This window comes from Malania oleifera, chromosome 7, assembly GCF_029873635.1.
Source record: "Malania oleifera isolate guangnan ecotype guangnan chromosome 7, ASM2987363v1, whole genome shotgun sequence".
NCBI lineage: Eukaryota > Viridiplantae > Streptophyta > Magnoliopsida > Santalales > Ximeniaceae > Malania > Malania oleifera.
The window spans coordinates 21,184,173-21,199,485 of record NC_080423.1 but is presented as its reverse complement, the minus strand read 5'-3'; the positions used below and the strand labels follow the sequence as shown (position 1 = coordinate 21,199,485).

The following is a 15,313-nucleotide window of genomic DNA, read 5'->3' as shown; positions in this document are numbered from 1 at the left end:
CCTACTCATTTCACCCTCTCCTCACGACTGAGATTTGATATCATGACGTACCCAATCTATACAACACATATGTAGTTCTCGACACGCCGAACATAGTGGTAAAAAGGGGAAGCTCCCCTCGCTCCCTCTTGAAATGCAGCACTAAACTCTTTGAATGTAAAATGAAGGTTAGGCCTTCGGTCAAAAATTACCGTGTGTAGTGTCAGCCCTTGCTATGTCAGCCTAAATCCTTTTTTCTTCACCCCCTTTGCCTAACAAGAACCACTCAAATATTGGAAGCTTTTAGTTGAGTGTGTACCTTTTCCTAATGGACACACCAAAATTTGGTAGGGTTTCTTAAAAGGGGAAGGGCGCTTTGTTTCCCACAAGTAATAGATGCTCAAAAGAGGCCCAGGGCCCTAAGAGAAAAACAACGCAATTATTAATAAGTTCAAGCAAGGGTTATGGCAGGTGAAGGTGTTCTAATGGCTAAAGGGATTGTCAAAACTAGTGGGAATCCAAAGCGAAGGGGGTTAGAGAAAGAGAGTGAGAAAGATAAAGTGCTTATGCATCAAACAAGCCCTCTTTAAGAATGATTGGGGGTATTTATAGGGGACAGGCAAAAGGATGTGAGATGTCATCCTCAAAGAGAGAGATGAAGTGCTTATGCGTCGAAAGACCCCCTTTGAAGAATGATGGGGGTATAAGGGGCAAGCAAAAGGATGTGAGATGTCGTCTTGAATAAGAGGATGCCATGTCACACATCTCAATTAAAGAATAAATACAAATTATTGAACAAATGCGGCCAAGACACATAGTTAGGGTGAGAGAAAATTAAAAGAAAACACTTGCCACGAATGACATGTGAGGGATGTTGATCAGCTTAGGAAATGGCTAAGCAATTGGGACTCTCTTTAGCAAACCTTGATTCGAGCTCTTCAAGCCAAAACTCTCTAGAGCATCCCAAGACTAGGATTGGTAGAGACTCCCCCACATATCTTTATGGCCAATCTCAACACGAGACTTCGGCCAAGTGCTCTTCTTCTCTTCTTTTTTTCTTACTCTGTTTTTTCTCTCCTACATGATTTCTTGTTTGTTCTTTTCTTTCTTTCATGACTAGGTTGATCTCTCTCTTTTCCCTTCTAAATGCTCACTTCTTTTCACAACCAGGTTGAACTCTGTTTTTTTTTTTTTTTTCAAGTTTTAATTATATCTTCTTGTGCCTTAGTGCCCCGCTAATGAGTTATACATTCTCTACTCTCTCTTTCTTTTTTCCAGCTTCAATGCCATACTTCCCTATTATTCTTCATTTTTTAAGCATATGTTAGTTCTTCAAGGAGTGAACTTTTAGTATTTTTAAATTCAATATTAATCCTAATTGCCTACAAACTGAGAGTCCAGTATATAGGCCATTCGTATCACACAAATTAAATAAATATGTGCCTCATATCCATGACGAGTCCACAGTGTCTTGGCCCTTGCGCCATCAGCAACTATGCTGGAAAGGCCCAAAAAACTCCAGAAACGAAGAGATAGAAAACCACAACTCATGGGCAACTTCGCAATGAATTAGAATAAGATCAGTACATGATTCTTGCATAGTTGCACAAACTACACCAGCTAAAAATAACCACTTTTCTCTTTAGTCAAATTATCAGCCATCAGGATATGATCCAAGGATGTTGCCCATACAGAAAAATAACATTTATTGTGGGCATTACATCCCCAAATAGCCTTCCAACTTCCAAGGGAAATGCATAAACCTTGCTCCACACAAGGCTTTATAGTATGTAGTGCCAAAGACACAAAAACTAAAATTAACCAAAAAGCGAAACAAGAGAAGAAACAAGGGGCACACAAGATTTAACATGGTTAGGTCTTCACATAGCCCATATCCAAGATACGCATGTGCATAAAATCCAAACCACTACAAAATTCCAAACATCTCAAACATAGATAAAGAGGCAGGAATTTATTGAATGAACCGCAATCCTTCGTATATTATACGTCAGGAGTCCATTAATGAGAAAGGAAAGCTTGAACCCAATTCCTAAAGTGACGAATATAAGATCAGACTCGCGGCATGTCAAGCCCTGGTATGTTTCTTCGCATTGCATGGAGAAAAGAGTACGCTCACATACCAAAAAATCTCACTAAGCTTTGGTCAGTCCTCACCACTCATTCCATGTACACTAAGTATTTCTATCCCCCTCCCAAACCCTAAAATTGTGCAAAGGACTTGTACTAAAGTACCCTTAAAATGCTCTCAAAGTACTTCTCATAAATAACTTTAATGATGGGGGTGGTCAGCCCCCTAGAAGGGTGTAATTGACCTCAAGCTTTTTTGGCAAATGATTGGGCAGTCAACTGCCTCCCTCAAACTTCTAGAGGTCAGCCATTTTCTCGTACATATTCTCTCTCTCTGGCTTGTCGACTAGCCCTCTTTTCTCCACAATGTTTTTAAAGGTGTTTTTGAGGCATGCCTTGAGGCTTTTGATGCTAGAACGCACTGCAGCGTAGTTCAAAAGGCAGAAATCCTACAATCATAAGCTTTCTGGATCAGAGTGTACACCTAGAGTGAAAAAACGCATTTTTTTACTGCTCAAAGAGGAAGGCACATGCAATCTAGGACCAGCCCTATACTTAAAGAAACTACAAATAGGGCAGAATTGCCCTCGCATTCGGGCTCTTATCAATGAATTAATGAAGAATCGAATGATCAAAGACTCCTTCCTTCAATGAGCGCTCCATCACTTCAACAAAGAGCCACTGTAGGGCAGAATTGCCCTCGCATTCGGGCTCTTATCAATGAATTAATGAAGAATCGAATGATCAAAGACTCCTTCCTTCAATGAGCGCTCCATCACTTCAACAAAGAGCCACTGTCATCTTCTTCGACAAGCTCCTCCAACGGGATGACAATGCTGCCACTTATGTCCTGATGTTCATCTCTTTCTCTCTCTCCTCTCTCTGTAACGGGACCATTGGGTTGTCTTCGAGTGTCTCTCACTCTCGTCTCGAGTGTCTCTCTGTCAGCTCGAGACTCTTTTCGATGGAGGTAGTGGACTGTGGAGAGAAGATGGCAAGAGAGAAGCAACCAGAACAAGAAGATATTTTTGGAAGGCAACCTGCAAGGAGGGCACATGGCAGTAGAAAGGCCATTGGCTGTAGCATTACACTTCCAGTATTACAGTGTATGGGCAATGAAGACAGCTTGGTTAATGTGTTTTGATTTTTTCAAAACTACTTTTTAAATTTAAAATTCAGACAACAAAATTTATAATTTATTTTAATAAATTTCATACTATTATTTGTATTATAATTTATTTTATATTTCTAAAATTAAAAATAAAACTCTCAGAAGGCTTACGCAATGCCTCAGCAGGTGTAAAATGCCTCGCCTTAAAGCCTTAAGCCTTCGCCTTTTAAAACACTGTTCCTCCGAGAGGTGAACTTCTCTCTGTGTCCACACATACATGCAAGATACATGCCTTTGGGCTGGTCAACTGTCCCTCTTTTCTCCAAAAGGTAAACCTCTCTCTCTTTGTCCACTCATACATACAAGATACATGCCTCTTTATCAAGATAAAGTTTCAACTGTAACCCAGCTTGAGCACAACAAGCCACTCAAGTTGTTAAGTCAAAGCAAAAAATGTGAAAGCAGCTTAGTTCCATCAAGTTAACTTGAAGTTGCATCTCTAGCTGGATCTAGACTCTACTCAGACATGGAAGTCCAACTAAATATAATTGTCAAATGTCGGCATTTGATGCCAATCTGGGTCTAAACATAGTTATTACAATCTAGAAAATAAGGAATAGAATGAAATAAACCGAATTTATTGATTGTTCATATTGAGCCATGGCCCTCCCTTACGGGACAGCCCAAAGGTTTGACCATGGGAACCTCCATCTAGGACATCCTGGATTTAAATATAGGGATGAATTATGGTAGGGATTATGGGATGGGGCTGCGCTATCTCCCATTGCATAGCAGGAGGGCCAGGACTTTTTAGTACCTAAAATACACCCAAAAAAGTGGGGGTTGTTCAATATACTAACCTTATCACTACCATGCCATGGACAAAAAGAAAGCTTCAAAAAGCGACTCAAGTATTGTGAATGTATTTATATCAAGTGAAAATTACTTAGCAGCAGTCATTAAATAAAGATTATCTTGGCTGATAGAGGCAGAGAAGGGTGGTTGAAATTAAGCCACCAGCCCACTACCCATACAATTCAAATAAAGTTTCGCTCAAGCCCTTTAGGTCTTTATTATTATTATTATTATCATGACATATAATCGTACTTCACCCATCTGTATTCTTCTATATTTTACCTTACCCCCAGAAGATTGTACTTAGGCCTATCACCTGTCTCGTTCCTTTCTCCTTAGGGTAACGTTAGGTATTCTTTTGTATTGGCTCTATGCCCTGGGTAAAGCGTGAATTTCTAAAAGGCCACACCCAGGGGGGGGAGGAGAGGGGGTGGTAGGTGGTTGGGAAAGGGGTTGTTGTAAGGGGAATCACCATCAAATATGAGGGAACTTTTTATATTTTACAATTTTGATAATGATTTTTTACTTCTTTGATAATGCTAATATTTTATTTCACAAGAAATAAAGGGATCTAATTACTCCATTTCATTATATGCACCTTGATCTATGTCTACCCCCACCCACAAAAGAGGGGGGGCGGGGAAAGAGAGGGGGAAATTCCTGAATGTGCGACTTTTCCTTGGGTAATATCCCATGGATCAAAAGCCAAAACTAATATGAAGCAGACAATATTAGTTCAGTCCTGCCTCATGACTAAAAAAATAAAATAAACATAAAACATAAAGGAAAAAGAAATGCACTCCATTTCAGGAAAAGATGAAATGTTCAACGTGCTATTTCATCTGCAAGCCAAAAATTTGTCTATCAACATATGCAGAGAGCTAGAAAATAAGTAGGAAAGTTAACATAACACACCATCAAAAATATCAAAATAGTTCTTCAAATATACTCTAAAAACATAAACAAAACAAAATTTTTTACTTGTATTTTCAATATAAGATTGGTACTGTACACTGCTGACTAATACAAGCAAATGCATCATCAGGAGAAAGTTCAAACTCACCGGGGGTGGATGAAATGTGCTCTTATTTGAAGAATGAACTTTTGCTCCTTTCCCAATGGGCGATGAACAGGATTCAGCAGGCAGTCCAACAGAAGTAGCTGCAGCTGTGGAAGCTATAGCTGTGGATTCACCAGGTAGCCGAACATGCCTCAACCGCTTCACCGCCCGGTGCAGTCGCTCTAGCCGAAAAGTTTCACCATCAAAGAACAGAACAGCATCATTTTCTTTGTAATCCTCACTACTACCCTCAAAGGTAACTTTGGGTTTTCCATGTTGATTGTTGTGAAATTCTACGGAAACCCTGTTTTCCTTGTTCTTGTGCAGTGATCCTGGTTGGTTCTTATCAATTGAAGCTGGTTTAAATTCATCTGAGAAAATTAAAAAGAAAAATTATAGTCTCCATTTTAATGCTAGTGTAATCAGTTGGTTGATAAGAAACCAGAATAAGGCGAAAAAAAGTTCATGGGCCATTCAAACAAAAGAACTATTTTTATAAAATTATTTTGGCTGATTAAAGCTGAACTTTTTGAGTAGTTTCGATATGCCATGATTCTAATGAGATAAAATGGGCATCTTTTCCTAGATTTCCAGGGGGACTAGGCAGCTTTGGAGCATGCTTTTTTCCCTGCCTGGGGAGGCATGGGTGATACCACGTGCAGTTCATGGGTTTATATAAGTGATGTTTTGGGGATTTGGTAGGAGCAAGAAAGGTAGAATGTTGTGGACTTGTGCTTGTATGATATTCTTTGGACCTTGTCGATGCAGAGGAATGCTAGAATTTACAAAGACTAAGTAATGCCTTCCTATTTGTAATGCGACAAAGTTGTTTTCCCGGCTTCCTTTTTGACGTTAGCTTCAGAGGTATTATTGAGGAGTTCCTTTTGACTGTTGCATTGGGATTGGAGGGCTACTGTTTCGTAATTGCTCCTTAGTTTTCTGCGTTAGAGGACACCTTGTTCTCCAACATCTGATACTTCTTCTTTGGCAAATTTCTTCTTCTATCTAAATGTTGTTTTGGTTCTTTTGTTAGCCTTTTTTTTCCCCTGTTCAACAGGAAAAGAAATTCATTAATTAAAAAGACAGAAGAAGTCAGGAGTTGGAGAACATGTCCTCCGCCCAAAAAAAACTAAAGAACAATCACACAAAAGTAGTGATGTAGGACAAGAAGCAAGACCAAGGGAAGATCCTTGTTGGAATAACTCAAAAGAATTGGATAAAGGAATTGTTGGGTTTAGCTAATAGTTAATTGTGTGTTTAGTTTAATTAATATAGGAATATGTGCATTTGGGGCTTGTTTGTAGTATTTTTGTATTTTAGGGGTATGTTTGTTTTTTCATATAAGTAGTGTGTGAATGCCCAGTAGGAGTAGTTTTTGATGAATTTGAATTGAGAAGTGAACATGTGATTTCCTCTCTTCCTTCTTCTTTGTTCTTCCCTTCTCCTCCCCTACGTTCTCTCATGGCTGCAGGTCCTTCTTGTTGTCCCACATCATTTGGTGTCAGAGCCCAAAATCAATCTCCATTCTTCCACTTGAGTCCCCCATTCTCCTTCCAATCATTATTCTTCTTTCTTTCCCTTCTGCTCCTCTTTCTGTTTCTGATATTTCTATTTTCTGCTATCTTTAACCCATTGCCCTGCCTGTAGCAGTTTTATCCTCCTCTCTTTCCTTCTCCCTCATTCTTTCTTCTTCTTCTTCTTCTCCTCATCTTCTCTCTCTTTCTCTCCCTTGCTTCTCTCGTTATTTCTGATATCCTGTACCGTTCCTATTCTCCACCACAAATTTGGAACTGAAACTTCTCTTTTTCACAAGAAAAGCCTCAGACTGTTAATCTGTTACTTCCACAGAAATTATAGTTGTGCACTGATTTCAAAACCCTAATTTCCAGCAATAATTTTACTCTACCTCCCTCACCATGAGTAGCAGAACCCTCCAAAAGGCTTCCCTCAGCAATTTCACCTTCATCTGACAAGCGGTGTGGCCCCATGTGCAACCCGAATTTTTACACCCACTGACCCTTTCACAATCCACCCTGGTCAAGGTTGTTTTGACACACCACCATTACCATTTGACTCACCACCCTTTGATCTACCACCTTCTAAAAAATTATCACTGGAAAACCCTTGCCAGAGGCACATGCACCTCATATGCTGGCAATGCACACGAGAAAATTCTCCAGAATAACCTGCAACTGCAAGACTCCTGAGAAATTGCTCCAGCCACAATATTTTGGGTTTCTTCCATGATATTTGACTTCTTGTGAGATATTTTGATTGTGGACATGATATTTTGCAAGCAAGTGTGATAGTTTGACATGAAAAACGAGAAATTGTCTCTTCCAGCATCAAAAATCAGAATTTATTGCTGCATTTTGCGAGTTCCAAAGTGAATTTATCTCATTTCAGCACGATACTCAAGATCAAAGGTGAATTGAAGATAGTTCTAGAAAATTAGGAGTCAAATTTCTGGTTTTTCATGAGTATATTGTGAGGGCAAACTGTGCTAAGGGTTGGTGAAAATGTTTGCGAAATCAACATTGATGGAAGATGCCCTATGAATGTGGTTTCTGTAAATGAGATCAATTTTATGCAACTTCATTTAGAGCCTCACCCAGAGCGTTATGACTAACAAGATATCTTGGGTTAATTACTCTACATGTTTGTGAAAGATGTTTGATTCTATCCACATGGGTGATTATTTTGATAATGTTTGGTGTGATAATACACATGAATATTGGCCATGTACTCCTTAGTTTCCCTTGGTTGGATGGTTTGGGTGTGATTTAAGGATATGACAACACATACATCTTCCACTATAATAGTAAGATCAATTTGAAGCCCGCTCTACTTTGTTTTGGTCAGTTGGTAGAGCGGACTTTTGTTTTCTTATTTTCTCTCTTTCATTTTTTTTTTTTTTTTTTTTTTTTGGCAGACTCGTTGTCCCCGCACACTATACCTCCTTTTGTCCAGTATCTAATATACTTTCTTTTATTATCCAAAAAAAAAAATTTGCCAAAGTCACTCAATTTGAAGACACTACAAGCAAGGACATGCATTAGTTTGAAGACATTCAAAGTCTTTCAATCATTCCTATTGTAGAGCTTTTCATACCCGATGTGTTCATTGATACCAATTCTCAATTCACGTCTATGGTGCTGTCAATGGAATGTGGTTTCTTGTATCACTCGAGCATTGGCTTTCAAAGAGTCTGATTTTGCTTCTTACTTATGATCCTCCAACATTTCAAAATTCAAGACTAAATTTTTTCCAACTGGGAGGAGATTTGATGTAAGACAAGAAGCAAGACCAATGGAAGATCCTTGCTGGAAGATGACTTCCTTTGGTTGAGGTTAGAGGAGAATAAGTGAGGTTGCCTAGTTAGTTGGGAGATTATTAGGAGACCTAAATTGGAAGGGGAGCTGGGAACTTGGCGATGTGGTTTTCTAAAAGCATCTTTCTAATTGGAAAATGGTTGTGAAGGCTCCTATTAGATGTTATATGAGGTCCACTAGAATGGGTGGGACACTAGAGGAGGAGGCATTCTCTCATGCAAGCCCCTAGAAGTTTGTTTCCCAAGTTGTTTGCTTTTGTTCTTTCCTCTACCACTTCAAAATGGGTAATGGCAATAAGGTTCAATTTTGGAAGGATAATTGGGTTGGTGAGAGATCATTGAGTTGGTAGCGCCCCCTCTTTCTAAGATCTCCACCCGAACTCTCCCTTTTCTCCAATGGGGGGCTCTCTTTCTTGAGATTTCGACTTCTTCAGGAAATTTCAATGAAAGAGAGGTAGATGAACTCACCACCTCGCCCAACGTCCTTGATTCTTTTGCTCTTTCAAATAGGAGAAATGAAAGAGTTTGGGAGGGGAATTCTTCATGTCTCTCTTCTACTAAATCCTTTTCCCGCCACCTCTTAGAAAACCCCTCACCAATCATTTTCCCTATAATTTTCCATGGAGCTACATCATTTGGAAGGCTAAGGTTCCCTTTAAGATTCAGAGACATTCATTTAGACTATGTCCTACAATAAGCTTAATATGCACAATTAGTTGCAGTGCAGAAGATCTTGTAAGGCCTTTGGCCTAATATGTGCTCCATGTACAAACACGCACATCTTACATAACTGTTGAGTGGCAAACTATCTTTGGACTGCTCTTTTCTTGTTCTAGTGAAGCTTGGATGGCTCCTAGGGATGTGGGGTTGGAGTTTTGGCCATGGTTTTAAATCACAGTAGTGGGTAGCGTAACATAACAGTAATGGGTGTAGCAGGAAGCAGGAGTAGTAGATGTTACATAATAGGAAGCAGGTGTAATAGCCCTGAATTTTTTTCAAGCACAGACAACCTAACACACATTAGTGTATTTGCATGTTTTAAGCTTTTAACCCTTCTTAGAAAGAGTTTTAGTGTATTTTGGATCCTTTAGTTCAACTAAGTTGTTTGGTAAGGGCAAGAAATTTACATTTGTTTTAAACCACCATTGGCAAAAAATTTTGTGTGTGTGTGTATTTATACTTATTCATTATTCTTTCGTGTGATAAATTAATTAATAAAACAAAATATATTACACACTCTATTAATCTATTAAACACATAAGGCATACAAACAAGACAAATATACAATAACTAGAAAAGAAAAGAAGGTTGAAGTTGAAAAATATAAACATAAATATCAAATTGCTAATATTATCAAAATAAAATATTTTCTTAACAAATTAGTATTATCAAATTGTTAATTAATGCATCTCTTGTGAGTATTTAAAAAAAAGTATTAAATTTTGTATCATTATCATCCTCATTATAATCTTTTTCCCCTCCCTCTCCCCACTGTATATTGGGAATGATGTATGAGGGAGGGGGACAAAAGTGAGAAGAGAAAGTAAAAAAAATAAAATAATTTTTTGACGTAACAATCTTGTAGCAGTTACATAAAAGCCATAGCCGCCTTTACGTAACAGTTGCGGTCCGTAACAGCCACTACGGACGTGATTTTTCTTCCCACTGATTTCGTGGTATGTAACGGTATCAAGAACCCAAAAAAAGTTACGTAATGGCCTACGTAACAATCCAGGCTGCTATTTAATACCATGGTTTTGGAAAAACCAAAAAAGGAAGAGCCTTATGGAGATGAACAATCTTTGCTACCTCACAGACCCATTGGATCACAAGGAATTCAAGAACTTTTAAGAATTGCACAAAGTCCCCCAGTTTGTTATAGGATAAGCTGTTTTTCTTGCCTTCTGAGCTATTGGGGTTTATGCAAAACAAAAAAAAAAAAGGAATAGCTTTAGGGAGATGAGCAATCTTTGCTACCTCACAGACCAATTGGATCACAAGGAACCAATAACTTTCTAGAATTGCTTAGCTTCCCCCGGCTTGTTATGGGATAAGTTTTTTTTTTTTTTTTTTATTTTTCAGGCTTATTGGCTTGGTCTTTAATTATTATTATTTTCATTTTTTATTTTTATTTTTTTGGTGGGGATTGTCATTGCTCAACCTGCAAAGGGATTGGAGACCAGTTCTTTTGTAATTGATTATAGCTAGTTTTCTGTTTTTTTTCAAGACATCTAGTTCTTCTAGGATTGTACTTTGTTTTTCTGCTAATATATTTTTTTCTTGTCCGAAAAAACAGAAGAAGAGCATTCAATTGTTTGATTTAGTGTTTTGGAACAAAAATTTAAATCGTTTTAGAGTGCTTGTACCAATTCATCATTTGCCAAAGTGTTTTCTCATAACTATGGCCAGAGCAACCTAGGGCAAAGAAGGGTTGATTAAAGAAGAAATTTCCTGGATGCTGAAATCTAGTGTTATGGCTTCCAAAGGATGACAACAGCATCAATTATTCTTCCATAATTACTACTTATCATAATAGACAAACTTCATCAAAACACACAAGATTGCTAGAGTAGGCATCTATGAGGTGAGGAAAATTACTAATGGGATTGTGAGTTTCTACAAAAATATGTACAAGGATACTGCTGACAGGAAACCTTTTCTCAGTAATTAAGAGTTTTCCTCCACCAAAGATTAGGGTAAAATCTAGCTAGAAAGGCTTCTCTCCAATAAAAAGTAGAGGATCCTCTTAACACATGTCATGCAGACAAAGATATCAAGTCTTGTAATGAAATCAATATATCACATGGAGTGGGCTTCAAGAAAGGTGTTATGTAAGGGAAAACCTAGTTTTTGAAGTTACTGAGTTGTTGTTGGTAAAAAGAATAGAATTAAACTTTGGTTTGGTGTGAACTTGAAAGATTCCTTCCCATCCCCCTCTAATTTGTCAAGGAAGAAAAAGAGTCGTCAATTTGTGTTCCTATGAGGGCAGTGGAGTAACGTGGAACTTGAACTTTAGAAGAGATCTGCAGGATTGGAAATGCTATGAGCCTTTTGGACAGCTTGAATGGAACCTGCACAAATGGTGAAGACACCATTAGATATTTGGGAGGTAGAGATGAAATGTTATCATTCAAAGCCTATTAAAATCTAGTAAGCTTTCTTAGGAGGCTGCTTGGGAGGCCATCCTAACTAAAGATAATCTTATGAGGAGAGCATTTATTCTTATCAACAGAAATTAAGTACGCAAAAAAGCGAGAGAAAGCAGAAATCATTTGCTGTTTCATTGCAACAAGGCTAAGGATCCCTGGACCGAGTAATGGCAGCTTTTCAGCAGCTTTAATGATGCCAGATAGCCCTACTTCCCTTCTTCACTACTGGAGATTACAGAGGTGTGGCAAAACCAAAATGAAAGCACGGAGCTCTGCTTCTCTTAGCTCATTTTAAAGCAGGGCCAGGAATAGAGAGCCTTTGAGGGGAAATAGAAGTGGGTACGGAAGTTGGAAGATACTTCTTTGCATACCCTGCTTTTGGGGAGTTCTAGAATATTTCTCCTGGTTTCACAGATTGGCTAGAATTTTTTTATTATTATTTTGATCATTGACGCTATTTTGCTCTGTACTTGAATTGGCACCCCCTTGCTCACAAAAATAAAATAAAATAAAATAAAAAATCCTCCCTTCCATTTTCACGTAAGCAAACAAAGCCAGAGCAAAAATTTATTCTCAGATTCCAAAACCCCCGTATAGCAGCAGCTGATGAAATTGGAGAAAGGGAACGTTTTGCAGCCAACGCTTGGAATTACTTTAATTTACCAAAACTAATTAAAAACTGGACATCCGCAGCACCGCAAAGACAACCTAGAAGCCGAAAAAATGAACTTTAAAGTTCAAATTCCCCTATTCATCCCACCTCTCGGCAACCAAACAATCCAAAACTGAACACAGGAGCAAAGCCAGAAAATCTCGACAAACATCTACTAAGAACAAATGTACGAGCCCTTTGAAAGGACTTACAACGCAAGGTGCAGAACTTGGTGGAGGAGTGGTTTTTGAAGGAGGAGCCTAGGGTTAGGTTGTACCATCGGTCGTTATCAGGTGCCGTGCTCGGTTCTTCATTGTTGTTCCTGATATTGCCCGCGTTTGCCATATCTGGCGATTTGAAGCCCACTGAAATCAATCGCAACCCTGGATATAGGGTTTTGAAGACGCCAAGCTTGCACAGAGAAGACGACGAATAAACTTGTTTGAAATTCAATGATAAAAACTGCGTTTCAATAATTAAAAAATAATAATAAAATTACAATCTTTTAAATAATCTACTACGTTTGTTAATCACCTACTAATAAGAAGGAAAAAAAATGTAGAATGAAAAGAATTATCACTTTCTTTTCTTAATTAAACTAGTTTTGAATAAATTGCCAAGAATTCAAATTTAATTTTTTTTTATATTTAGTAAAGATAAAAAACCACAAACATTTATAAATTGTCGTACCTAAAATTAAGAAAAGTTGATTAAGATTAATTTTAAAATAAGGTTTTACTTATTTATCCTCATTTTGATTGTTGATTATTATTTGACAAGGCGCATAACTTAAAGAAGTATTTAGGGTTTATATTTTTCAAAAGATGATTAAATGAAAAAAGATAATTGAAAATTATTTTGAATTTTAAATCAATAGTAAAGATAATTAAGGTATTAAAATAATTATCTTTTGTATTAGATAAGGGGATGAAGTCGTTTCCAATCATTAATTTTTTAATCATGCTTTCAAAAATATTATCAATTTACAGGTTAATTTTAATTACAATGTTTATAAATGATGTGTATATACGCAATTAGTAGAAAAACTTTATTTTAAAAATTAGGTGAATCTTCTTAATTCTTCATTATCTCTTCAAAGATAATAAATTTTAAAATATGAAGTATATGCTCACCACTAGTTTTTTTATTAAGATATAATTAAGAATGAAATAATCTCTATTATTAAATAAAGGAGGACATGAGAAAATAATAATTATTTTGGCCAATATTATCCTCGTAAGTCGGGAGAAGACTATTATAAATAAATTTTATTTCACATCCGTTTTCTTTGCTTTATTTTGAGGGGACAAAATTACTAATTCTTCAAAGAGACAAGTAATAATATCACCTATTGATACTTAAATTTTAATACAAGATGTTTTTTTTTTTTTTTTGAAAGCCGCTAATCTTCAATATTATCAAATAAAATAGAAGGAGAGAAATTTCAATTAATACATATTAAAGTTTTTAAGAGTTATGTAGCAAAATTAAATAAGATTAGTTTGATAAATATAAAATTATCAAAAAAAATAAAAGAAATAAAACGTCTAACAACAAATATACATGCTCGGAGCCTATCTTCTAGTATTTGTATCGTCCTCTCAGTCTGCCCGTCTAACTGAGGATGGAATGTCGTGCTAAATGATACATGAGATCCTAAAGCTTCCTGCAAGCTTCTCCAGAACCGTGACGTAAAACGTAGGTCTCAATCTGACACAATAGATACGGGCACTACATGAGAACGAACTATCTCCTAAACGTAAATCTCCACTAAACGATTGAGGGAATAGACGATCTTGATAGGGAGGAAATGGGCGGTCTTAGTTAACCAGTCTACTATCACTCAAATCGTATTCTGGTCATGCGATGTCGACGGCAACCCTGACACGAAGTACATGGATATATGATCACACTTCCACTCTGAGATAAATAACAGCTGCAATTGACCCGCTGGCCTCTGGTGCTCAGCTTTTACCTACTGGCACGTCAAGCACTGGCTACATACTTGGCAATCTCTCTTTTCATACCACTCCACCAATAAAACTCTTGTAGATCCCTATACATTTTCGTACTATCGGAATGAACTGGATACAAAGATCTGTGAGCCTCCTATAAAATAGTCTTCCTAATGTCAGCATTGGCAAGAACGCATAATCTGGAACAAACTCGCAATGCTCAGTCATCTGAAATGCAAAATTCCTCTCCCTGACCATTCTGTACTCTGTCCATTACCTTTACCAATTCTAAATCTTCTTTCTAGGTAGCTTTAATTCTTTCTTGCAGCGTATGTTGTACCACTAAACTGGCGATACATACTGGAGTATTACTCTCAATCAATTCAATGTCGAGTCTCTCTAGATCCATCATGATCGGACGCTGGATCTCCATAGCTGTTAATGCTGATCCCCTAGATTTCCTGCTCAGTGCATCAGTTACCACGTTTGCTTTCCCTGGGTGGTAACTGATAGTACAGTCAAAATCCTTAATCAACTCTAACCATCTTCTTTGCCTCATATTCAAATCCTTCTGGCTGAAGAAATACTTTAAGCTCTTATGGTCAGAGAAAATCTCGCACTGCTCTCCGTACAGGTAATGCCTCCAAATTTTCAATGCGTGTATCACTATAGCCAATTCAAGATCATGGGTAGGGTAGTTCTTTTCATATTCTTTCAATTGTCTGTATGCATATGCCACTACCCTGCCATGCTGCATCAATACACAGCCAAGTCCCATCAAAGACGCATCACTGAAAATAGTATAACCCTCACCCCCAGACGGGATGATCAGTACTAGCACTATGACTAGCCTCTACTTCAATTCCTAAAAACTTTGCTCATAGCTGTCGTCCCATTCAAATCGAGCATTATTTCTAGTCAGTCGTGTTAGAGGCCCTAATAAAGCTGAGAATCCCTCAACGAAATGACGATAATAACCAGCTAACCCCAAGAAATTCCTAATCTCCTGGACGTTCCTCGGTCTAGCCCAATTCACTACCGCATCAATCTTGCTGGGATCTATAGAAATTCTGTCTCTGGAGATAACATGCCCCAAAAACACAACTTTCTCGAGCCAAAAGTCGCATTTACTG

General features: G+C 37.7%; 1 protein-coding gene across 2 annotated transcripts in view; it reads right to left on the bottom strand.

Moving 5' to 3' along the window:
- LOC131160254 (uncharacterized) overlaps window positions 1-12,790 on the bottom strand; it is a 31,264-nt gene extending 18,474 nt beyond the window's left edge. Inside the window, exons 1-2 of one of the 2 annotated variants that reach the window (XM_058115703.1) lie at window positions 12,438-12,790; window positions 5,097-5,464 (exon numbers count right to left, since the gene is read on the bottom strand). In XM_058115703.1, coding sequence (XP_057971686.1) covers window positions 5,097-5,464; window positions 12,438-12,570 — 501 coding nt within the window. In that variant the 5' untranslated portion in view covers window positions 12,571-12,790. The remainder of the gene's footprint in view (window positions 1-5,096; window positions 5,465-12,437) is intronic. The other variant, XM_058115704.1, reaches the window with a different exon arrangement.
- Window positions 12,791-15,313: the final 2,523 nt, after the last annotated feature.